The sequence below is a fragment of the Ursus maritimus genome (genome assembly GCF_017311325.1).
Source record: "Ursus maritimus isolate PB19 chromosome X unlocalized genomic scaffold, ASM1731132v1 scaffold_X1, whole genome shotgun sequence".
Lineage (NCBI taxonomy): Eukaryota > Metazoa > Chordata > Mammalia > Carnivora > Ursidae > Ursus > Ursus maritimus.
In genome coordinates, this window is record NW_024423319.1 from 79312876 (window position 1) to 79339116 (window position 26241).

Below are 26241 nucleotides of genomic sequence, written 5' to 3' on the forward strand. Positions count from 1 at the left end.
TACCAACCAAGATCACTGTCCCCACCTCACCCTTTTTGGAGATTTGTAGCATACACACTATAGTTCCTATAGTAAAGAAACTGTGATGTGGTAATGTTAGATGTGGAGACACAGCGTATGTTTGAGTTGTGGCTACCCCATTTACTGCCTCTGGGACTTGAAGCAAACCTCTCTTAGCTTCAGTTTCCATGTTTAAAATAGGAGTGTTCGTAGTTAGGATTGAACAAGTTAACACATGTGCATATATATAGCACTTAAAGCAGAACCTGGCACACAGTGGATGCTATTAGTAGCAGCATTTCTCAAAGTTAATTGTACGTAGAATAGTTTCTGATGCCCTCTTAACACATTTCTGTAGAATAGTGTTGGCATAGGACATCCATTTTTGAAATATATTAAATCATTTAATAATCCATAGGTTCTCTGAGAGCTAATGAGGCAATGAGTAAACCAGCACTGTCTGGTAGAACTTCACTAGTCACTAGTCACATGTGGCTTTTGAGCACTGAAAATGTGGCTATCGCAGCTGAGGAACCAAAATTTTTATGGTATTAATTGTATTTGATTTAAATTTAAATGTCATCCAGTGTAGGACTAGAGCTTGCTTTCAGATGTTGCTCAGTATTGCTTAGTAGCCAGTGGGCCAGTTTACTTGATCTGTCTAATGGCCTGCACATTTGGTCTGGGAAAAAAGCTAAATGAAGGAAAAAAACCTCAAAGGCTTTCTGTCTCTCCTCTGGCCTGTAGGCTCAGATGGAACCCTACAAGGGGAGAAGGAGAAGGAGGAGAGGCCACCTGAGTTACCCCTGCTCAGTGAGCAGCTGAGCTTGGACGAGCTGTGGGACATGCTGGGAGAGTGTCTAAAGGAACTGGAGGAATCCCATGACCAGCATGCGGTGCTAGGTGAGTTGTGGCCTTTGGGCCAAGGTCCCAACCCACTGATCTGCTCTGGGGCCCTCTCTGCCCACTTAATTTGCTTCCTTCCAGATCACCCCTCTCTCTCACTGTCTCTGTAATGAGAATTCAAAGAAGAGGTGTTTTTTCTCTCACTTCAGTATTAGAAAAAAAGATTTGCCTTCTCTTTTAGTAGCTAGTATCTTTTCACTTTTTAGACCAGGGGAATCTTTATAACTGGTTGCCTATTCCATTTTTCTTTAGTTTCAAGGAAGCTCAGACTTTCTCTGTGGCTTCATTTTTCTTTGCTACCATTGTATTTGTCCTATATTTTTCATTATTTCTTCTTCCATATTGTGCTTCTGTAATTTGATTATGAAGGAGAAGAGGTTTGTATGTTGAAGTTTCTAAAGTAAAATATCATTTCCCTGTCATTCCTACCCCCAGTGCTACAGCCTGCCGTCGAGGCCTTCTTTCTGGTCCATGCCACAGAGCGGGAGAGCAAGCCTCCTGTTAGAGACACCCGTGAGAGCCAGCTGGCACACATCAAGGACGAGCCTCCTCCACTCTCCCCTGCCCCCTTAACCCCAGCTACTCCTTCCTCCCTTGACCCATTCTTCTCTAGGGAGCCCTCGTCTATGCACATCTCCTCAAGCCTGCCCCCTGACACACAGAAGTTCCTTCGCTTTGCAGGTACAGGGAGCTCTGGTCATTTCATACACTTTGTTCTTAGCTGTTTCGTGGGAGAGAGAACGTGTGTGAGTGAGTGTGTGTGTGTGGCGGGGTGGGGGGGGTGGAGTGAGGGAGAGAGAATGAAGCTAGTGATATAGGGACTGGGTCTGAAAGCCCTTTTGAGCCACACTGTCTTTTTTTCCCTGAAACACAAAAGAGAGTTGCTGTCTGGTTGGCTGTCATGTAGTCTTCTGGGAGCCAAGATGTGCTGATTTTTGCTACCCTTTCTCCCCTCAGAGACTCACCGCACTGTGTTAAACCAGATCCTACGGCAGTCCACCACCCACCTCGCTGATGGGCCTTTTGCTGTCCTGGTAGACTACATTCGTGTCCTCGACTTTGATGTCAAGCGCAAGTATGTGCCCTGGGGGCTGTGGGATGGGAACTTTTCAAATGGTTATCTCCCCTCCCAGAAAGGAGCCAGAATTCCTCCTGAAGGAGTGTTTTAAGGGAAAAGAAGTTTCCCTTGGTGGCAGCCCTTGGAATGGTACTAGACGGGAGGGAGGAGGGTCATCTGTGCCACTGACAGTCATTATACCTAAATACTCCCTGGCTTTCTCCATTCTTCATCAGAGAAATGCAAGCCTTTGTTTAATCACATGACTTCTAAAGTTCCATTCCATTCTTTGGGGTCATAGAGGAGGTGCGGCGGGGAGCCATAGTACACTTACAGCAGGGCTCGGGGGCAGCAGGGGCTCCACAGCACTCCTGACATCCCTACCCTTCTCTTCTTTTCTGTGCATCTACACATATTTACCTGCTTGTTGCAGATACTCTGTGCCACAATCTCTGTGGGCCTTTATTCGGTAGAGATGGAAAAATTTAGAGTTGGTAATGAATGACCTGCCTCTCCCAACTACTGGACACTTTCAGGTTCCCCTGGGGAACAGATGCTTGGAAGATGGAAGGAGCATCATTGTAGGTCTTCATCCTAATCAAGCAAACAGAAGTTTGCTCTGCCACCCCCAATCCTATTTTCCTTCCTTCCCTTCCTCCCAAGATATTTCCGCCAAGAGCTAGAACGTTTGGATGAGGGACTCCGGAAAGAAGACATGGCTGTGCATGTCCGTCGTGATCATGTGTTTGAAGACTCCTATCGTGAACTGCACCGGAAATCCCCTGAAGAAATGAAGAATCGATTGTAAGAGCCCAGAACAGAGAAAAGACAGGATGGGAGGGTGGAGGACCTTCCTACATGGTAGTGAAGGCTTACTCCAGTGCCAGGTGTGCAGGGGAACTCCAGAGGAATTCCAAATAGGAACCTGGTATAGATAATCTCACTGAGCTATCTCCTTGGGCTGGTCTCATGAGACTGGTCATCTACTGGCTAGCTGGCCCTTGGGCTGAGCTACCCAAAAATTCCCAGAGAGACAGAAGAGTCATTGGCGTTTACAAAGATAGACTTGATGGCTTCGCGGAGAGCTTTCTCTTATCATACTAGGAATGGGAAGCCTGCTGACCAAATGGTATCCTGGCTTGGGGGAGACCACACTTGCATGAGTGCCCCTCACCAAATTGGTAATCTCTCACTGGTGATGCTGAAGCCATCTAGAAGAGATCAGCAGTTTGTAATACTAAGTGTCATGGAAGCCAGCGAGATGGTAGACCTGTTGGAGTGTTTTGATGCTCCAGAGCTCAGGAACTTGGTTCATCCTCTCCCTCGTGGCATGGGCTCACCATCCATGTTACCACATAGGAAGTCAGGAGTCTGAGACAGTCTGGGCCCTGCTCCTTCACCACCAGATCCTTACAGACATCATACTGAGCTCAGCCGTCTCCACCACCACTTGACAAATCCTCTCCCTGCTTTCCCTAAGTGGGGCCCTCATTTAAGCCTCTGTACCTTTCCTGGTACTGTTTTCTGGAATATTGATGAGCCTTTACTGATAATTCAGGACATCTTTTCTATCGATGCTTTTTTTGTCCCAGATCCCCACCCTTCCTCTGGGCTTTTCCTGGCACTCTGCATTCACCTCTGTTCTCTGAACCTGCACTCCCCAGCTGCTGCCTCACTCGCTCGCTCGCTCACTCGGGTCATGCTACATAAATGAACGGATTTGTCCTGGGCTTTCTGCACATCTGTTTCTGGTCTCTTATGCAGGTATATAGTGTTTGAAGGAGAAGAAGGGCAGGATGCTGGAGGGCTCCTGCGGGAGTGGTATATGATCATCTCTCGGGAGATGTTTAACCCTATGTATGCCTTGTTCCGTACCTCACCCGGTGATCGGGTCACCTACACCATCAACCCATCTTCCCACTGCAACCCCAACCACCTCAGCTACTTCAAGTTTGTTGGACGCATTGTGGCCAAAGCTGTATATGACAACCGCCTCCTGGAGTGCTATTTTACTCGGTCCTTCTACAAACACATCTTGGGCAAGTCTGTCAGGTGAGGAATGTGGCACAAGATCCACATTCTCACTTGACAGGTCCTTTTCTTGTGTCCCACCCCCGTACTTCCTCTCCTCCACCCTAACCCATGACCCAAATTGTGTTTTTCTAGATACACGGATATGGAGAGTGAAGATTACCACTTCTACCAGGGCTTGGTTTATCTGCTGGAAAATGATGTCTCCACACTAGGTTATGACCTCACCTTCAGCACTGAGGTAGGTAGAGAAATTTTGACCACAGCGCATCCTAGCTAATCAGGAGAAACCCACTGTGGGACTGTCCTGGAACTGGCACTGGATAATCTCTCGTGCTTCTGAGGAAGCATCTCGACTTCTTAAAGTCTCATGCCCCATTCCCCATCTAGCAGTGAGCAGTGGGTACTTGTATGAGACATCACAAACAGAAAAACCAGGATTTATAAAACAGTCCAGGGTGTTTCCTAATTTTCTCTTTATTTAAAAAAAAAAACTGTTCCAGTACAGTATTCTTCATCCCCAAAAGTAGTTCATTATACAGATAGATATGAAAAACAAAATTTTTAAAAAGTTACTCTTCCTCCAAATTGTTTTCCATAAAGATTGTGCTGTGTCATGTTACACATGTTAATCATGCCTTTTTCCCTTTCACCATTGACAGTTTCCTTACTTTCAGCCTTTATGTGTTTTGGGGCCAAACCCTTGGCTTTTCCCTATTACAAAGTTATGCACTCATGAGAAACGACACTTTTTTATGACCTTGCTTCGTCTTTCTGCCCAGGACATGTCAAAAAGTTCAAGTATTCCTAGATACCTATATAAATCCCATCCTAGACCAAGCCTGATACAAATGATTGGTGTTTTGGGTGTTCTAGGTCCAAGAGTTTGGAGTCTGTGAAGTTCGTGACCTCAAACCCAATGGGGCCAACATCTTGGTAACAGAAGAGAATAAGAAGGAATATGTACACCTGGTGTGCCAGATGAGGATGACAGGTAGGGGGACATGTCCCTTAGACCCCTTATTCATATGGAAGAGGTCAGGCCTCAGTCATTTCACAGATACTGTTTTTTCTCTTCCCCTATGCCAGCCACAACTGCCTTGCACAAAGAGTCCACAAACACCTGACCAAAAAATATTTCCCTTCATCCACCCTCGTTCAAGGGCCAGAAGCTGTGTTAGGTGAGGCAGGCAGACCATTCAGCATCCTTGTTGCAGCAGGAGCCAGATTGAGGATCTCTGACCTCTCACAGTTGTGTGAGTTTAGGTGCCACATGGCTTGTTGGTTCTCTCCCCAGGAGCCATCCGTAAACAGCTGGCAGCTTTCTTAGAAGGCTTCTATGAGATCATTCCAAAGCGCCTCATTTCTATCTTCACTGAGCAGGAGTTAGAGCTGCTCATATCAGGACTGCCCACAATCGACATTGATGATTTGAAATCCAACACTGAATACCACAAGTACCAGTCCAACTCTATTCAGGTGAGCTGCTGCTGGCATCCTTCCCCATATCCCTAAGCAGTGCTAGTTGGTATGACACCACATAAACCAGTACTCTTGGGGGCAAGGGGATATAGGTGACAACTTACTTATACCTAGCTCTTCATCCTTCTGGAACATGTTTTCAGAGGGTGTTCTTGCTCATCTTACGGAATGGAAGAACTGAAGCCCATTTCACAGAATGGACTTGCCTAAGATTCCAGATTTCATCCCCCTCACACTGGCTTCTTGTGTCCTTTCCCACAGATCCAGTGGTTCTGGAGAGCATTGCGTTCTTTCGACCAAGCTGACCGTGCCAAGTTCCTCCAGTTTGTCACAGGTACTTCCAAGGTGCCCTTGCAAGGCTTTGCTGCCCTTGAAGGCATGAATGGCATTCAGAAATTTCAGATCCATCGAGATGACAGGTCCACAGATCGCCTGCCTTCAGCTCACACATGGTAAGAGGAAGGGTTTGTTCTCCTTTTTAGTATTTTGACTGAGCTTGCATATTTGTTATTTCTAGACCCCTAATCAAGGGCAGGAACCCAAATCTGGCCCCAGCTGTGCTAGACCTGGAGTAGCTCATAATTTGGTGGTTTTATGGAAAAGGTGATGTTTGAGATGAGAAGCTGGCCCAGATTCACAGTGAGGCTGGGGAGACATTGAGGGTGAACACTGCCACATGAGAGCACAGTGTACTCCAGGGCTCAACTGGAGCAAGGAGTTGCAGGGAACAAAAGGCTTAAAGAGGTTGGATCAGCAGAGGCTGGATCACCAGTGACCCCCAAATGCCTCCTTGGAGCTTGCACATTAACCCATAGGTGAGGCTGTGGTGTCTAAGGAGTGACAGGGGTCAGATTTATGTTTCAGGTGCCTGATGGGTATCGGGGCCAGATTACAGAAGGGAAGACCAGGCTAGGACAAGATTTCAAGTCTGCAAGAGACGAATAGGTTCCCTCAGGGAGGAGAGATCAGTGGGCACCATGGGAACACAGGGATTTGGTTATCTTTTGTCACAAACTGATCTTTCTTCTTTCTTTAGTTTTAATCAGCTGGACCTACCTGCCTATGAGAGCTTTGAGAAGCTCCGCCACATGCTACTATTGGCCATCCAGGAGTGCTCTGAAGGCTTTGGGCTGGCCTAATAAGGCCCCGCCCACCACTGTGGGGTTTTTCTACCATTGTTGGACCTGGGAATGGGGGGAAATGAAAACAAAAAAGAACCAGAAAGAAAATGTCAGAAACCAATAAATGAAATCCACCAACTCACCATGTGTGTGTCCCAGCTTCCCCATCTTCCCCAGCGCATACCCGTTCCCCCTCTCCTGCTCATTCTCTCTCCCTCTCCCCCTCTCCCTCTCTCCCTCACCTCCTCCCTGTTCCATGCCGTCCATGATCCCCAGCCCATGTGTTAAAAAGGCATTAGCCTTTGCAGGGACCTGTTTGTCCCAACTGTTTGAACAGTGTGCTCCTCAGATTCTGTGTTCAGAAGGATTTGCTGCATTGAGACTTGAAACCTTTGGATAGGGGAAAAATTATATATATATATATTTTTTTGTTCTGTTTGCATTTCTTAATTTGTGCTTGGAATGTGTTGATGTGCACAGCTAATGATTCAATGCGAGACAAGATTGGCGTCTGTGTTGTGGAGGTTTCAAATAAAGAGCACTCTTCATAACTCACTTTTCACAACGGAGTTTTTTTCAAACTTAAACAACTCTTGAACACATGCTAGACATCTGGAGAAAAGATGCAGATGGACTTTCCAGAAAAACCATCTCTGCTACCACCACTGGTGCATCTTTCTTCTTCAAAGTCGGTTTACCCATTGTCAGGAGAGATCAGCAGCCACCAGGAATTGAGGGGAGCATTTTTTAGACTGGAATCTGCACTTGAGGGCGGTGATGGTGTTACAGTTTGCAGCCAAGGACAAAGCAGCACCTTGCTTGAGGGGAACAAACCAGCAGGTTGTAAGAAACATTCTGAGAACCCAACCAACAGTTCTATTTGATGAGCCTTTATAACAGCCTCAAGTGTAGAGCTCAGTTTAAAATTTTTATTTCATTTAATGTTCTAGTTTTTTTCCTAACAAATTTCAGTAAGCAAGCAAGCAATTTGACTAGCTCTCCAGAACAGTCTTCCTATCCGTTTTGGTTTTGTTTCATCTTCTGCCAGTCTGTTCACAGATCACCCAGTAGTCTCATGGTTTTTACTCCATCCAGCAGTTAAAGCTGATCCAAGGACTTCAGTGGTTCCAGCTTTCAAAGAAAAAAACAAAGGTTTAGTTAGAAAAAATAACCCTAAGTGATGCTTGCTTTGTGTGCTTTTTCTCATTCTCTGAGGCTCTATTATGTAGATTTTCTTCCTAACCTGATCCCCCCACACACACCTTGGTCCTAATGCAAATGGCTGCCAGACATTTTCTCCCTTTTTTAAAATACTCATGCTCGCCTGTGCCTCATCCTGCTGACAACTGAGAAGACAGATGAACTGACCCTGTCCCTGCTATTGAACTTCTAGTCAAGGGGGAAGGAGACTGAGTAGTTCTGTGACAGATGTAGGAAGGGGTCCCTAGGTTCCAGAGCAGAAGTCCTTGACCTGGCCTGGAAGATCAGGGAAGACTTTCCACTGTCAGGCACTCATGAGTTGAATCCTGGCTGGGAGTAAAGATGAGGGGAGGGTCAAGGCAGTAGAAGTCCAGCTGATGGCACAGCTTGAGCAAAGGATGGTGGCCTGATGGGAGTCCAGCAGGGCTTTGAAATGAAAAGAATAAGCAGAGATATGGTAAAATTGATAAATAACAGATTCCTTGAAAAAAAGTAGAAAAAACCTCTAACATTTAAATTTGAGAGGTATAGGGCTTGGGAGTTGGGTGTGGAAGCTGTGAGTACAGACGGAATGAATAACCCTGAAGAAAACTGAACCTAATTCAGTGGCATACTACAAAAATCTAACGTGTCCAAGCATGACATCCTTTGGGATATGTGTATGGTGTAATATTCATCACCTCAATGTCAGTCAAATAAGAAAAATTCTGTCAACTGATGCAAGGCATTTGCTAACAATTATTACTGGTAACTTACTTACCTTGATAAGATTGCCTCAAGACCAACAGCCAACATCACACAGGAAGCATAAGGTGGCCAATTACCACTATTAACACTTGTTATTCCAGTTCTAACCACTTCAATAAAGCAGAAAATAAGGTATAGCTACTGAGAAACTGCTAACCAAAGAGAACCAAAAGTTAGTAGCACTTAAAACAGTCCAGCAAGAGGACTGGTTATAATGAACAAAATACTCATGTAGATGTTGTCCCAACAAGTGTGAATAAACAATACGTACAATGGGATCCTGTGTAGCAGTAAAAATGTATTGCGTATATCAACATGCATAATCTCAATGGTAAGTATGAGACCTGTTTAAAAGTTACAAAACAATACTATACAGCATATGTACCAAGAGCATGAAAAACTATATCCATATGCATCAAGAGTGAAAATCCATGCATAAGTATGACAAAGTACTGCACAATTCAGGAGAAGCTGTGGGAGACAAAGAGAAGCAGTTCGGAAGAGGTAATCACAGAGCTTCAGCTATGTTGGTGATGTTTATTTCTTAGGCTCAGTGGTGCTAGACTCGTGGGTGTTCCTTATAATGCTATATACTATGATAACTTTATAACACACTTGAGATATTTCATAATAAATTTTTGAGATAGACTATTAAATTTCACAATGAATTTGAGGTAGGTAGCAGGGGAGTCAATAACAGGCCTAATTCTACATGAAGGCTGCTAGCATGACATGGTTAAACATGTCTCTTTTTGCCCGCGAGTAGTTCCCTCCACTGATCTGTGTATTTTGATGACCATGGGTTATCTCCTTATTAAAATAGTCCTCTTTTCTTATAATTAGGGTGATCATGTAATTTATCCAAAGTTGGAATATTTAAGAATAAAAAATTTAAGAATAAAAAGGTGCTATTAATAATTATGCAGGTCACAGGTGCAAACCAGATAAACTGGAATGTATGGTCCTATATTTAGGATGTGTATCGTCTAGGCTGGAGAAACAATTATTAACCATAATAAACGAAATTCCATTGAGCACTTACCATGTACTGACAGTACTGAGAAGGCCCTGCGTGAAGAGGAGGCAGGTGTTAGGAAAGTACAGGGGGCAGTGGGTACACAGAGACTTACCAGGCAGGGGTAGCAAGATTAAACATGTTCTCAAATACAAGCAATAACCAGTTAGAGAATGAACAAGAAACAGATTATCTTCACAACAATAATAAAATACCAAAGAATAACCTTAAGAAGGAGTGTTTAGGACTCATGAAAGAAAATGGCAAAACTCATGAGAAGCATAAAAGGCAAATAAATGGAGAGACATACTGTGTCCATTTGCATAAAAAGGCAAGTGTAGCTGGCTTCAAGACTTCGGGGGACAAACTGACATGCTAAACAAGATGCGAGTTGAAATAGGCAGACCTGACAGAATGGCCTCAGCCGTGAATACTCAGCATGTTGTGGTCTGTAGAGAAAAATGAAGCGCCAAAAGCCAGTTGTGGAAGAAATAGCTTTGTCAATGTTAAGGTTAGGAAACTTGCCTCAGTATTGGGAGGGTAAAAAATACAAATTTTGCCCTGCACTTCACACTAAATAAATTCCAAATGGGAGATTCAAGAGTGAAAACTATGAACTGATCTTTTAAAGCACAAAATGAAAATATGGGCAAATAATAACTGATCTGGGTTATGGAAAATCTAAGGCTAAAATCTACAAAGACATCATAATGGAAAATATATCATAATGATATATTTGACAACTAAAATGCTGGCAACACCATGAACAGAATTTTAAAAACATTGACAGTCTGGGGAGGGGGGAGAATGTCTCTAACAGGCAATGGGTTAATCCTTAAATTTACAATCACTTACAAATCACTAAGACTTATAAATCACTAAGAAACTTACAAATCACTAAGAAACAAACTCCCCAACAGAAAAATATGCAAGGATATGAAAAGGTGATTCACAAAAGAAGAAGAAATATAAATGAGCAATAAGTATATAAAAATGCTTACCTCTGTGATAATTATTATTACCTCTGTAATAATCAGAGATCCATTAAAAGCCCAGGGGAAAACACTTACCAAATTGAAATATATGATGGTTACCAGAGGGAAGGCATGGGGCTGGGTTAAAAAGGTGATGGGGATTAAGAAGGACACTTGTGATGAGCACCGGGTGATGTATGGAATTTTGAATCACTATATTGTACACCTAAAACTAATATAACACAATGTTAACTAACTGGAATTAAAATTAAAAAATGTGTGTGTGTGTGTGTGTGTGTGTGTGTGTGTGTGTGTGAACACAGGTGGGAGAGAATGTGAAGAAAAAGGCACTGTTATACAGTGCTGAGAAATTGGCACCACCTTTCTGATGTGTAGTTTTGTAATGTCTACTGAGAAAGAGAAAAGCAGCCCCTAACTTCTGGGAGCTGGCCTGGTATTCACAGTTAGGCTTTGGTGTTCTTCTGTTGAACATAAACAATTTCACAGAGTATCAACATCCGAGAAGGCCATTCTGTAACCATGATGGATTAAGACAAAATTGAGACCACCTTGAAATCATGTCTGGACACAGACAAAACATCAGAGACATTATCTAAACCACAGAAATTAACTGAACATCCCCTATCCTGATTAATGAGTGGCTTTTTGTTTCTTAGCCAATTACAGCTTTAGCCTCTTTCTAGTCCTCTCTATAGAAAAGATACATTAGCACACCCAATCGTAAAACTACCCCCACTTCTGGATAGTATTCAACCTAGAGTAACACTTCACTTTGAATTGTCCCCAAATCACCTAACAAGCCCAAAACCTATGATACACCTTTTCTCTTACTGCGATACCCCGCAGTCCCCCATGCTGTGTGTTCCCCCCTCACTGCCAACTTTCTTGACTCAGGGCAGGTTCATGCTCCTGACCTTTGGCTGCTGGGGTACTGACACTGTGAAGAACCTTAAACTATACACAGTAAGGTGCCAACTGTCATGTATCCTATATTCCTGTTAATGCTTTTTAATATTTATAAATTCAGATGGAACCTAGCAGCCCAAACTCTTTGGCTTGCAGGCAGCAACCCGGTGTATGTGTGAGGGTGTGTGTGGGTGTGTGTTAATGTGAATGGTTTGGGGTGGACATATTTTCTCCAGGTCCCACAGTCTCCACAACTCTTTATTACACTCATGTCCTCCTGCTCTGTTCATTGAATGAACATTTATTGAGCATGTACTGTGTGTCAGGCTAGGGATGCAGCAGTGAACACATCAGACATAAATTCCTGCCACCATGAAGCTGACATTCTTATGGGTGAAGGCAGACAATAAATACGTCAGGGAGTGAGTGGCATATTTTCTTTTCTGAAGAAAAATACACATAAAAAAGAGAGTTGAGGGGGGAGGCTATTGTAACTGGGGTGGTCAGAAGAAGGCCTCTCTGAAGAAATGACATTTAAGCTTAGAAGATCTGCGTGAAAGAAGCGAGGATATAAGCCATCAGAGGATCTCAAGGAATAATGTTCCAGACAGAGGGAACAGCTAGTGTAAAGGCTCAGAAGTGGAAATTTGCATGGTATCCAGGAGGACCAGGGTGGTTCTAGGTAATGGGAAGTGTCGTAGGTGTTGAGGTCAGAGAGATAGACAGGAGTCAGATCCCAGGCTTTTACTCTGAGGAAGGTGGGAACTACCAAAGGGCATTGTACAGAAGAGATGTGATGCAGACCTCTCCACTGCTTGTGAAGAGTAGGTGGGAGGGCCCAACGTGGTGGCCGGGGAAGCCTGAGAAGGCTGCCGAGGCCCTCTTCCAGGCAGTTCAAGGTTGGGGGGGGGGGGGTGCTCTGAAAAGAGTCCTTAATAGGTTTATTGTAGGCTTGTGTGAATCAAAGCATTGTAAAAGGGAAAGCGGGACTGAGGGCCTAAGGTGAGCCAGAGCCTCCTCTGGATGATGATGAGGATGGTGATGATGATGATGATGATGATGATGACGACGACGACAATGACGATGAGGACGAGGAGGACGAGGAGGAGGAGGAGGATTTCCTTGTCTGTTTTTCACCGTGGGCGAGTATTTCTACAACTGAAAATAAATAGCCTAGTTCTAGTGGGCACGCCCTGCTCCCTCCCCTCCCAGACGTAATCCTTAGGAACCAGAGGCGTCCCACCCTGCCCGGCACAACGCCTGCAGGGAAGCCTCGCCCGGCTCCTCTTGGTTTGCCGGGGGCTTCCCCGATTTTAGTACTGAAAATGCCACCTCTCCGGCGAACCAGGACAGTTCGCCACTGACCCCAAGTTGGTCACCCTCCCCAAGTCGACAGGCTCCTCCGCCGTTGAGGGAGAAGGCTGGGCGGCAAGCCCCGCCCCAACGCTGGGCCTCCAGCCAATGGCGGAGCGGGACGTGGAGCCCAGGCGTGCTCTGCCCTGCAACCCCAGGGCCTGCCAGAAACCGCTCGGCCTGAGGCCCCACCCCGGAACCGCCTTCCCCTCCCCTTCCGGGAAAATCAGTGGGTGTGACCCTGGGTGTGTGTCACCGGACAACTTCCGGGAGGAGGCATTGTTACTGTGTTTGGGGAGATGGTGTGCGGTCTAACTGCAAGTGATCTGATCGTATGACTGTGTGCATTGCTGATTGTGCATGACCGAATGGGCTTGTGGGGGTTAACTGTGCATCTGTTGTTCCAGAAGTGGGTGTGTGACTGTGTGACCGCTCGCGTGGCCCGGATCCGGTGCCTTGAGTTATGGTGATTGTGTTGTTAAATAACGAAAATGTAACTTGAGTACATTTTAAAGATCTAATTGGCCTTATTAATCCATTCATGAATTGGGCAGCAACCCGTCTAGCAAGTAGAGGGGAGCTCCAAAGGGCTACAGAAAGGGGAAAGGTTTTTAAAGGCAGGACAAGGAAGTCATAAATAGAAAAAGGGATTATTTGGGGTGAGGTGACATCCTTTGTGGGAAAAGGGGTCTTTTTTTTTAAGATTTTATTTATTTATTTATTTGACAGAGAGAGACAGAGAAGGAACACAAGCAGGGGGAGTGGGAGAGGGAGAAGCAGGCTTCCTGCCGAGCAGGGAGCCCAATGCGGAGCTCGATCCCAGCTGGGATGATGACCTGAGCTGAAGGCAGACGCTTAATGACTGAGCCACCCAGGTGCCCCGAAAAGGGGTCTTATTAGGTGGATTACCTCACTTTCATTTTGGAATGGAGAGGGCCCATATGTGGCAGATTACTTTATTGGTGCTGGCCAGAAAATTCCTGACTGGCTGGATAAGACTACATGTCTGGGGGAGGTTGAAACTACAATTAGGTTAGGTATTAAGCCCCATCTTGGTGACTTGGCCTACCATTAAGGGACTCCATGTGGGGCCAGTGGTTTTCTTTTTAGTAATACCCCTCTTTTGATCCGACTCTCCACTTAATTTAGAGATGTGATCAAAATTTAAGGCGTTAGCGCTACTCCCAGCTACCACTCTGAAGGTCTCGCCATTTTCGTTGTTCTTTTTGTGTGGTATCCACAGGTCTTAACCTTTGTGATATTCTCAAGTCATGGTTTCAGGGTCACAATCTATAAGTCGGTCATTCTCTTAGTTCCTTTTCTGACACCCCAGTCCTAGGGAGATTGTTTGCTTGGAGGTGAGCAGCTACAAACATGCATTTAAAGCTCTTGAAAGAACACAATGCATCAGGGAGATTATTGTGATTATAACGACCAGGATAACTTCCAGTGTTTGGAATGCATTTTGGAGCGATGGTCCCCAAGACCTAAACCAATCAAAAGCAAATAAGTCAAAGAAAGACACTGCTGAAGGAGTCTCCTTTTTTAAGCCAAGTGCCTTGCTCAGCGATCTTACGTAATTGTTTCGACTTCCCCAGAAGTGTTAATCCAAGTTCAGCAGGTGGTGTTGGCCACAGCACAGACACCTCCTTACTCAGCAAAAGTCAAGGGCTATCCTTATTATCAAGAACTACTTTGGCCAGAGAGTCTACGGATCTTTTGGGAGCAACTATTGTCTTAGCGACAGAATCTGCAATACCTTCAAGAGTTAAGGAAGGGTTCGTGATCATAGCTTCATTTACATTTATTCCTCCCCAGGGAGGTGGGGCCCTGGTTCAGTGAATTCTGAGTCATGAAAGGCTCCTGGGAAGTCCTTTCTAACTCAATGATGTAAATACAGGGGAACCGACCAACGAGGTGTCTTAGTTCCTTTGGGGAAAGTTGGGAGCACCTTTAGATAAGCTAAAAGGCATTGTCAGGTTAGGTGCCGGCCATCTAGGCATTCATAGACCCATAGAGAATGACAGAGACAAAGATAAACCCTGTCAGGGCACAGACCATTCCCATTAGGGTGGTCCTGTTAATGGACTCATTCACAGGGATTGCTGCATTTATTCATTCAAGCCAGTAGTCAGTCAGGTTTTCAGTGCATATGGGAACAGAATCCCTGAGACTGAAATAGTCCATCTAAACGCCAAAGATGGGTGCTGCTGGGGAGAACTCATTGAGTAGGGGGCAGATCTGATCTAGATAATCATGGGAACGTGGGAGTGCAAATGGACTAAGATTTATGTAGATAGTTGTGTGGAATTGGGGATGTATAGCTACACTTGGAGAGAGGTAAAAGCAAGGCACTGGATGTTCTGGCCATAAGAGTTGAACTCAGTAAAAGACTTCTAAGGGTGGGGAGAAATCGGTCACAGGGAGGATGAGGGGATCTCGAGCATCATGGGTAGATTGCTATGTTGGATGACAAATCCAGCAGTCTGAAAGATTACCCCCTTCTTAGCAATGACGTAGGAGATAACAGGGGAGGGCATTATGTTTCAGGCCAATGCCAGTAAAGGAAAGGGAATAAAGGAGAAAGGGCTTCATGTTTAAAGTATGAAGTCTTGATCTGATGTCTTTTTTTGCTTGTTTGTTTGCTTGTTTTTCCTTATATTTTGATCTGATGCCTTGAGCAGGAGTGGTCTACCCCAATGTCAGCTACTTCTCTTCCTTGTCAGTTTGATTTGGAGGCCTCCAGTGCCTGCCCAGGATCAGCTGTCAGATGGAGCCTTCTTTAGCTGTGAGATGTGTACCCAAGGCTCAGTTCCTTCTAGTTCTGCAGCAGTGTCAGTGGTCAGGAGCACTTAGTAAGGCCCTTTCCAGTGGGGCTGTCTTACTCTGATGACATTTCCAGATTACCCAGTCACCAGGCTCTAGACTGTGACCAATAAGGATCCTTTGAATTGGAATATGGACAAGCTTCTTGAACCTGTTGATAGGTTTGAGCATAAGACATTAAGGACTTACAGTAGCTGGTCATACTCGTTTGAGATCAGGAATCAGCAGAAGGTTTGTGCCACTGGACATTGGTCTACTGGTGACTATCTCGTATGGAGTGAGTTTATGATTTCCAAAGAGGGTGCTACGAAGAGTCAGCAAGAGCAAAGATGGTACCTAAGGCCAAGGGAGTCTGCTGGTTTCAGCAAGTTTAGATATCTTAAGTTTGAGGATCTCATTAGTCCTCCCGACATTGCCTGATGATTGAGGGTGATAGGACCGTGATAATTCCAAGAAGTTTGCGAGGTTCTGTGTTAAACCTTGTATGGTTGGCCCAACAAAGTGGGTACCTCCATCACTGGAGATCATGGAAGGTATAACCCAAGTGAAAAATGCATTAAACAGTTTCTTTGCCACTGTGAGGGCATCAGCCCTGTGGCCAGGGCACACTTCAGTCCATCTGGAAAACATACATACAGTAACAAGAACATATTGATACTTCATACTAAGTGGCTGTTGAATGACATCCAGCTGCAGGTGTTCAGAGGGTCCAGAGGAAGGGAACAAAAACACTTTTTCCCATATTATGGACCTGACAAATCAGACATTGGTGATAAACTGTTTTTGCAATTTTACAGAAGTCTCCCCGCTGATGTCTATTTATAATTTGAGTCATCTCAAATGCACCACAGTAGGTGAAGGAATGTAAAAACTGAAAAATGGGGTTTGCCAGGGAGCCGGGAAGAACCAAGTAGCCATCTGGGGTTTCCCATAGCTCTGGTTGTTCATTTAATTTACAACTATTGTTTGCCCATCTCAATTTCTCTTCTTCTGACTGCTGCCCTGTTGTAAGGATATCAGGATGGCAAAAGTCTGGCATGGAGGGCAGCCTGGTAAAAGTCTGGCAGAAGCAGAATGGACTGAAATTGCCTTTGCATGGGAGTAAGCCAGGGCATTCCCCTGATACTCGGGTCCAGTCGTTTTAGTGTGAGCCTCCATTTTAATGACAGCAATTTCAGAAGGTAGCAACTAGCAATAAGAAGGTCATTTGCTTGCTGCCCACCTTTGATTGGGGTCCCAGAGGATGTAAGAAAACTCCTTTGTTTCCATAACATTCCCAAATCCTGGACAACCCCAAAGACATGCTGGTTGTCAGTACGAATATTAACAGTTTGTCCTGATGACCGGCATGCTCTGGTAAGGGCACAGAGCTCTGCTCTTTGGGCTGATTTCGCTTGTGGGGGTTTCCCCTTTCGAGTAGTTCATATTGGATAGTAATAGTATAACCAGCTTGGAGATTCCCTTGTTCTTGTCTACAGTATGACCTGCCAACAAACAAGGTTAAATCAGGAAGAGTTAAAAGGGTGTCTCATAAATCAGGGCACAGTGTCGTGAAATGGGATGTTACCACCTCACTGTCAAGGGGCTCGCCTTCATTGCGCAGGTGTGGTAATGTTGCCAGATCGAGGACGTTGCAGTGTTTTAAGATGTAGACGAGGTAGTGAAAGCAGAAGGTAGGAGATTGCTCCGCTCGCGGAGAAGATGGTTTAGTCAATTCAGAGTTAAGAAAACTTTGGGCACAATGAGGAGGTTGTAAATAGACGCTATTTTCTGGAGTTAGATCTGCCGAGGCTTCTATTAACTTGGCATCTGCAGCTATAGCCTTGAGATTGCTGGGATAGTTAACTAATTAGAATTTAAATAAAAATCTTGAAAGAAAAAAAAAGAGACTGCTGGGATAGGCACAAGCAAGTGAACCAAGTTATGTGCTATAATAAGCAATAGGCATATGTTCGTTACCACGTTCTTGCGTGAGCATTCCCAGGGCTTGATTATCCATCCCTTTCTTGTACAAATAAGGAGAAAACTTTTGAATAGTCAGGTAGCCCTAAGGCAGGCAGTTCTTACAGTACTTATTTTAGGTTTTTGAAGGCCTGCTCACGTTTATCTTCCCAAGGAAGGGTCTCAGGGCCTGAAATGTTCCTACAGTGGAGAAGCTAACAGACAAAAATTAGGGAGCCCACAGTCTGCAATTGCCAGTCAAGCCCAGAAACCCACGAAGCTGTTGCTTGTGGGCCTAGGAAATCCCCGGGTTACTTTAATTCTTTTTGGAAAGAGCTGGATTCCCCCAACGCTTAGATTATGACTTAGGTAATGAACAGAATTGAAAGACAATTGCCATTTTTCCTCAGAGACTTTATGTCCTTTTGCAGCTAACTGTTGTAGCAGATAAATGGAATCCTGTATGGACGCCTCTTTGGTAACTGAGCACAGCAACAAATCATCTACATATCGTAAAAAGCTTGATTTCCTGGGGAATTGGAAGGTACTTAAATCTTGGTGGAGCACTTGGGAGAAATAAGAAGGGGCCTTGGTGAGCCCTCGAGGCATAACTGTCCAGGTATATTGTCGATTGTTCCAAGTAAAGGCTAATAGATATTGGCTGTTGGGGTCTACAGGGTTGCTTAAAGATGCTGAACAAAGGTCTACAGCAGTGAGCCAGCTGAGTCTGGTGGGACTTACGACAGAAAGGTGTTCAGGTTGGGACAACTGAGAAATGGGGAATAACTATCTTATTAATAGCTCTCCAATCCTGGACAAATCACCATCCCCACCCATTAGGTTTAGGGCCCCATGGGCGTGTTACAGGGGCTGGTACAGGGAATGATTAGCCCCTGAGTGAGTAGGTCTTACACTATGGGTGTGAGGCCTTGTTTGGCCTCAGACTTTAATGGATATTGAGGCAGTTTAGGAAGTGGCATTTCAAGAAAAATTTGCATAGGATCCTTGAGGACAATCACTTTGCCAGTGTCCCAGGTGATTACAGCTGAGACATCATCCATCCTTGAGCCAGTGTCTTGATGCTGAACCCCTGGGAGGGTGCAATCTGAGAGGCCCAGGTGCTATTTTAGGTCTCTGGCCTTGGAGCTGTTGTAACTGTAAGGCTAATACCTTGGCAGCTTATTGTTTGTGGTCTCGCTCTAGGGTTCTTCCAGAATGCTCAGCTATGGTCATAAGTTTGGTCAGTCCAGTGGCCTCCCATCCTGTTTTCTGTATTTTTATCAATCCGGTAATTTCAGGAGATAATCCATTTACAAATAGAGCAGCTAGACCAGGTTGGGTGACCTTATCTACTGTACAGAACCCCAAATGCTGTAGAGGATTTAAAGTCTGCCACAGATTCACCTTGTTTTTGTTTCCAGGTTTGTATAGTAGACCGATCAGTGTGGGTGACGAAGACCCTAGGAATGGCTTGTAAGGGTTCAGGTGCTGTTTAGTGAGCTTCTTCTGGTCTTTGAGACATTGAAGATCGAGGATCTCGAATATCATCCCTGGGATTTTGCCATCTTGCTTCCTGCATCCATTTTGGGGCTTTACCGGGTCCTACCAACATGTGTCCACGCTGAAGAATATCTGGCAGCCTGGAGTTATAGGCCCCAATAATGACTAAAAATTCTTCAAAAAACTTTGGGGTTTCCTCCCTAGGTTTAGAAATTCTTTAACTGTGGTCCTTAATTCAGTCTTTGACCAAGGGCAAAAGATACCTGAGGATGTCCATCTGCAACCTCAGGTAGTTTTATTTTAAAGGATAATTGTTTAATAGTCCTTTCAGAGTGGACAAGCAATTCAGACAGTGAATTAGTAAAACATGACTGCTCAAGGAAAGAAGGACAGAGGGGAGCAGAAGGGGCCACATCACTCTTACCGTGCTTGAATTTACATAACCTCTTGTGCCTTTAATGTTTCACTAGCCTCCTGTGATGAATCTCTTAATGAAGCTCTTTCCGAATCTTGAAGTCTTTTGGAGCCTTCTGCCTACCAATTAAAATAGGTGTCTCATTCTGTTTGTTTAATTTGGGATCCCTTGCCTTCAAGTACACATCATAAATGAACAATCTTGTCTAATTGGAACATTCCCCACAATGGCCGTTGTAATTCTAGGGTGCTTTTAGGAAGATTTTGCCCTTTTACTAGGTATCTATCTGCAACCTCAGGGACTATAGTTTTTAGACATAAGCAAGTGTTCCTGAAGGTGGCGCACTCAACTCTTTGAATTTAAAGGATCTTATTTCTTTTAGCTAGACCTTTGGGCTTCTCAGAGCCAAACCAATACCTAAGAGGGACACGCCAAGGGATTGGGAATTGTAGGGTGTTTTACAGGGTACCTTGTCGGACAGAAATTTTCTTAAGGTCGGCAAATGTCACTCTATACTGTTCTCGGACCAACTTATGCTACGTGGCAGTTTTCCTGAGGTGGCAAGTGCTCTTAAGTCTTTAAATGCTTGACCCATGCCCATCAACGTTTGTGGATTAAAAAAAGGAGGGGGTTATTTATTTATTTATTTATTTATTTATTAGAGAGAGAGAGAGAATGAACAGGGGGAGGAGCAGAGAGAGAGGGAAAAGCAGACTCCCCGCTGAGCGCAGAGCCTGACATGGGACTCGATCCCACGAACCCGGGATCATGACCTCAGCTTAAGTCAGACGCTTCACTGACTGAGCCACCCAGGTGCCCCTGGGCTTTATTTAAATTAAAATTTTACTGACCTGAGGCCTTATACTGGACCCTCCAGCTTAAATAGGACCCAGTTCGATCCTGGACCCAGTCTAGTTTTTAAGCCAGACCCAGTCCAACTCAGCCCAGTAACCAACAACAGTTCCAAATGTAGAATCTGGGGATTAGGGAAAGGATTGAGGTTTTTCAATCAATATAGGGAACTGTGGAAAGCCAATTCATATTGGGAGCTCAACACTAAGAAAGGGGGGGGGCTCCGAACTGAAAGAAACTTACCAATGGCCCTCGGAAACAGGGAGAAACACAGAGAACTCAAGAGTTCACAGGCACCACACCTGCGTTTCTCATTGTCCCCGAATACTGTCAGAAGTTCCCTCTGGATCCTGATGCTGCCACCAAGTACATTTTAAAGGTCTAATTGGCCTTATTACTACATTCATGAATTGGGCAGCATCCCGTCTAGCAAGTAGAGGGGAGCTCCAAAGGGCTACAGAAAGGGGAAAGGTTTTTAAAGACAGGACAAGGAAGTCATAAATAGAAAAAGGGATTATTTGGGGTGAGGTGACATCCTTTGGGGGGGGGAGAAGGAGTCTTATTAGGTGGATTACCTCATTTTCCTTTTGGAATGGAGAGGGACCATGTGACAGATTATCTTACTGGTGCTGACCAGAAAATTCCTGACTGGCTGGTTAAGACTACATGTCTGGAGGAGGTTGAAACTACAATTAGGTTAGGTATTAAGCCCCAGCTTGGTGACTTGGCCTAGCATAAGTGACTCCATTTTGGGCCTGTGGTTTCCTTTTTAACAGTGTGAATGTCCATATTTGACACGGAAGAGGGGTCATCAGTGAGTGTGTCTGTGTTTCTGGGAGTGTGTGTGAGAGAGAGAGAGACTGTGTAAACACATGTCTGCATGGGATTGCCTCTGAGTTTGGAACTAGCTTTCTTATGACCAAAAATGGTCTCTGTGTATCCCTGGGTCTCTCTGGGCTTGTGTGTGACTCTTGCATAGTAGTCAGGCCTGTAGGTTCTGGAATTAGACAAACTGGCCTGGGTGCAAATCCTGGCACTTACTGGCTAGGTAACCTTGAACAAAGTACTGAATCTCCCTATTCCTCAGTTTCCCCATCTGCAGAACACAAATCCTAATCATTTCTATTTGGTGGAGCATAAAATGAAGCAATACTTATCTGGTGCTCAGCACAGCGCCTGGCCCATGGGAAGCACTGGCTAAACATCAGCTCAGATTAACATCTGGCTGTATCTGCAGGAGTAGGCAGCTGTGTTTCTGCCAGCATTTCAGAGATCATGCATCTAGGCGTGACTCTCATGGATTTCATCAGTTTAAGAAATACTAATTTTGACATAAGCCCCTGCCTTCAATCTACTGCCACCTTCAGGATCTGACCACACTGACCATTTTAACACTACAGGCATCCTTGACAATATGCAGAATCACATGGGCACAAATGTATTGCAGGAAAGGGACGAAGAAAATTTTAATCAGTGGGTGGCTAGTTACACATGTTGTAATCCATCCTCATTATGCCCTTTAGGCTTCTTCTATTCCTCAACTCTCCAGTCTGTTCCAGGGATCTATTTGCCTATCTTGATTCCAATACCATGCTGTTTTGATTACTGTAGCTTTATAATAAGCCTTGAAATCAGGTAGTGTTAGGCCCTCCAACGTTGTTTTCCTAGTGTCAATTGAGATGATCATATGGTTTTTCTTTATTAGTCCATTAGTACGATGAATTACATTGTATTGGTTTTTAAGTGTTAAACCAACAGTTGTATTCTTAGGATTAAACCCTATTTGATCATGATGTATCATCCTTTTTATATATTGTGTTGGATTTGATTTGCTCAAATTTTGTTTAAAACTTGTGTATCTATGTTTATGAGGGATTTCTTTTTTTTTTAAGATTTTATTTATTTATTTGACAGAGAGAGAGAGACAGACAGCGAGAGAGGGAACACAAGCAGGGGGGGGTGGGAGAGGAAGAAGCAGGCTCCCAGCGGAGGAGCCTGATGCGGGACTCGATCCTGTAAGGCCAGAATCATGCCCTGAGCCGAAGGAAGACGCTTAACTGCTGTGCCACCCAGGCGCCCCTATGAGGGATTTCTGATCTGTAGTTTTCTTTGCCCATATATTTATGTTTTTACAAAGACTTTATTTTTACAGCAGTTTTACATTCATAGCAAAATTGAGCGGAAGGTAGAGATATTTCCCATATACCCCCTGCCCCTACACATACATAGACTCCCCCATTATCAAAATCTTGCATCAGAGTGGAACATTTGTTACAACTGATGAACCTATGTTAACACATCATAATCACCCAAAGTCCATAGTTTACATTAGAGTTTATTTGTGGTCTTGTACATTCTACAGGTTTGAACACATGTGTAAGGACATATATCCATTACATAAATCATAAAGAGTAGTTTTGCTACCCTAAAAATCCTCTGTGCTCTGCCTCTTCATCCCTCCCTCCCTCCCCCTAACCCCTGGCAACCACTGATCTTTTTACTGTCTTCATTGTTTTGCCTTTTCCAGAATGTCATAAATGGTTGGAACCATATAATATACAGCCTTTTCAAATCAGCTTCATTTAAGGTTCTTCCATGTCTTTTCATGAATCGATAGCTCCTTTCTACTTGAATTATATTCCATCGTCTGGATATACCATGGTTTATTTATCCCTTCACCTACTGAAGGACATCTCGGTTGCTTTCACGTTTGGGCAGTTTTAATTTTTTTAATTTTTTTAATGTTTTTTATTATGTTAGTCACTACAGTACATCTCTGGTTTCCGATATAAAGTTCGATGATTCATTAGTTGTGTATAACACCCAGTGCACCATGCAATACGTGCCCTCCTTACTACCCATCACCGGTCTATCCCATTCCCCCACCCCCCTCCCCTCCGTAGCCCTCAGTTTGTTTCTCATAGTCCATAGTCTCTCATGTTTCATTCCCCCTTCTGATTACCCCCCCTTTCTTTATCCCTTTCTTCCCCTACCGATCATCCTAGTTCTTATGTTCCATAGATGAGAGAAATCATATGATAGTTGTCTTTCTCTGCTTGACTTATTTCACTTAGCATTATCTCCTCCAAGTTTGGGCAGTTTTAAATAAAGCTGCTACAAATATCCATGTGCAGATTTTTGTGTGGACATAGTTTTCAAATTCTTTTGGGTAAATACCAGAGAGCATGATTGCTGGATAGTATGGAAAGAGTGCGTTTAGTTTTGTAAGAAACTGCCAAACTGTCTTCCAAAGTGGCTGTACCACTTTGCATTCCCACCAGCAATGCATGAGAGTTCCTTTTGCTCCATATCCTAACCAGCATTTAGTGGTGTCAGCATTCTGAATTTTGGCCATTCTGATAGGTATGAAGTAGTGTCTCCTTGTTGTTTACATTTGCATTTCTCTAATGACATAGGGTATGGAGCATCTTTTCACATGCTTATTTGCCACCTGTATATCTTCTTTGGTGAGGTACCCGTTGAGATTTTTGGCCCATTTTTATATGGAGTTGTTAATTTTCTTACCATTGAGTTTTAAGAATTCTTTATATATTTTGGATAACAGTCCTCTATCAGATATGTCATTTTCAGATATTTTCTTTCAGTTTGTGGCTGGTCTTTTCATTCTCCTGCCAGTATCTTACACAGAGCAGAAATTTCTTTTTAATTTTAACAAAGTCCAGCTTATCAATTCTTTCTTTCATGGCTCATGCCTTAGGTGTTGTATCTAAAAAGTTATTGACAATCCCAAGATCATCTTGATTTTCTCCTATGGTATCTTCTAGGAGTTTTACAGTTTTGCATTTTATGTTTAGGACTGTGGTCCATTCTGAATTAATTTTTGTGAAGGGTGTAAGGTTGGTGTCTAGATTCGTTTTTTGGCATGTGGGTATCTAGTTGTTCCAGCACCGTGTGTGTGTGTGTGTGTGTGTGTTAAGAACACTTAACATGAGATCTACCTTGTTAACAAATGTTTAAATGTACAGTGCATTATTGTTGACTATATAGGTACAGGACAGTACAGCAGCTCTCTAGAGTTTATTCATCTTATTTGACTGAAACTTTATGCCCATTGATTAGTAACTCCCCATTTCCCTCTTACTCCAGTCCCTGACAACCACCATTCCATTCTTTGAGTCTATGAATTTGACTATTTTGGATACCTCATATGAGTGGAATCATGCGGTATTTGTCTTTCTGTGACTGCATTATTTCACTTAGCATATTGTCATCAAGTTTTATCCATGTTGTCACACACTGCAGAATTTCCTTCTTTTTAAAGGTTGAATAGTAGTCCATTGTATGTATATACCACATTTTCTTTATTCATTAATTAATGGGTGTTTAGGTCGTTTCCATATCTTGGCTATTGTGAATACTGCTGCAATGAACATAGGAGTGCTTATATCTCTTTGAGATCCTGATTTCAATTTTTTTTTTTTGGCATATAACCGGAAGTGGAATTGCTGGATCATATGATAATTCTATTTTTAGAATTTTTTGAGGAACCCCAATACTGTTTTCCTTTGTAGCTGCACCATTTTGCATTCCCACCATCAGTGTGCAAGTGTTCTAATATCTCCATATCCTCACCAACACTTTTCTTTTGTTTGTTTTTTAAGTTATCTCTTCACCCAATGTGGGGCTTGAACTCATGACCCCAAGACCAAGAGTTACATGCTCCACCAACTGAGCCAGCCTGGTACTCCTCCCCTGCCTTTTTTTGGTAATAGCTATCCTGACAGGTGTCAGCACCTGTTGAAAAGATTATTTTTGCCCCATTGTATTACATTTTCTCCTTTGTCAAAGATCAGTTGACTTGGGGTGCCTGGATGGCTCAGTCAGGTAAGTGTCCGACTCTTGACTTTAGTTCAGGTCATGCTCTCAAGGTTGTGGGATCGAGCCTCGTGTCGGGCTGCCTACTTATGATTCTCTCTCTCTCCCTCTCCCTCTGCCCCTCCTGCCTCCTCTAAAAAAAATCAGTTGGCTATATTTACGTGGGTATATTTCTGAGCTCTCTCTTCTGTTTCATTGATCCATGTGTATTCTTTTGGCAATACCACACTGTCTTAAATACTGTAGTTTTATACTAAGTCTTGAAGTTGGGTTGTATCAGTCCTCCTACCCTGTTCTCTGTCAATATTGTGTTGGCTACTCTTTTGCCTCTCCATTTTACATTTTACAATCAGTTCGTTGATATCCATGAAATAACTTGCTGGGCTTTCTTTGTCTGGTTTAGGGATCAGGATCAGAGTAATGCTGAACTCATAAAATATTGTTGGGAAGTATTCCCTCCTTGTGGTAGGTACAATTCTAAGATTGCCCCCAAGATTCTCAGCCCCGGTATACACATACCTTCTCCTACTTACTTAATTAAACGTGAATCCAGTTACTGTTGTGAAGGGATTTTGAAGATGTAACTTTCCAAAATCCAAAGCACTAGAAGCATTTGACACACTGTTGCTGGCTCAAAGACCTGGGGGGCCATGTGACAAAGGACAGGGTGGCCTCTAGGAGATAAGAGTGGCCTCAGCTGATTGCCCACAAGAAAGTGGGATCCTCTGTCCCAAACTGCAAGGAACTCAATTTTGCCAACTACAAGAATGAGCTTGGAAACATTTTTCCCTAGAGCCTCCAGACAAGAACTTAGCATGGCCAGCATCTTGATTGCAGCCTTGTGTCACCCTTAGCAAAGAGCCCAGTCATGTTGTGCTGGACTTCTGCAGAAACTGAAGTAATAAATAAATATTGATTGAAACTATTAAATTTATAGCAGTTTCTTTTGCAGCAATAGAAAATTAATACGTTCCTCTTCTATCTCCTGGAAAGTTTGTGTACAATTGCTATTATTTCTTCCCTCTTTGGTCAAATGGAATGCCCAGTGAAGCCATCTG

General features: G+C 43.8%; 1 protein-coding gene across 6 annotated transcripts in view; it reads left to right on the forward strand.

The window, feature by feature from the left end:
* HUWE1 (HECT, UBA and WWE domain containing E3 ubiquitin protein ligase 1) overlaps nucleotides 1-7152 on the forward strand; it is a 161316-nt gene extending 154164 nt beyond the window's left edge. For all 6 annotated transcript variants that reach the window (XM_040631320.1, XM_040631324.1, XM_040631329.1 and 3 more), the window contains 10 exons: nucleotides 748-903; nucleotides 1342-1587; nucleotides 1864-1981; nucleotides 2627-2767; nucleotides 3728-4015; nucleotides 4130-4235; nucleotides 4871-4988; nucleotides 5292-5473; nucleotides 5738-5928; nucleotides 6513-7152. In XM_040631320.1, coding sequence (XP_040487254.1) covers nucleotides 748-903; nucleotides 1342-1587; nucleotides 1864-1981; nucleotides 2627-2767; nucleotides 3728-4015; nucleotides 4130-4235; nucleotides 4871-4988; nucleotides 5292-5473; nucleotides 5738-5928; nucleotides 6513-6615 — 1649 coding nt within the window. In that variant the 3' untranslated portion in view covers nucleotides 6616-7152. The remainder of the gene's footprint in view (nucleotides 1-747; nucleotides 904-1341; nucleotides 1588-1863; nucleotides 1982-2626; nucleotides 2768-3727; nucleotides 4016-4129; nucleotides 4236-4870; nucleotides 4989-5291; nucleotides 5474-5737; nucleotides 5929-6512) is intronic.
* The last annotated feature ends 19089 nt before the right edge of the window (nucleotides 7153-26241 follow it).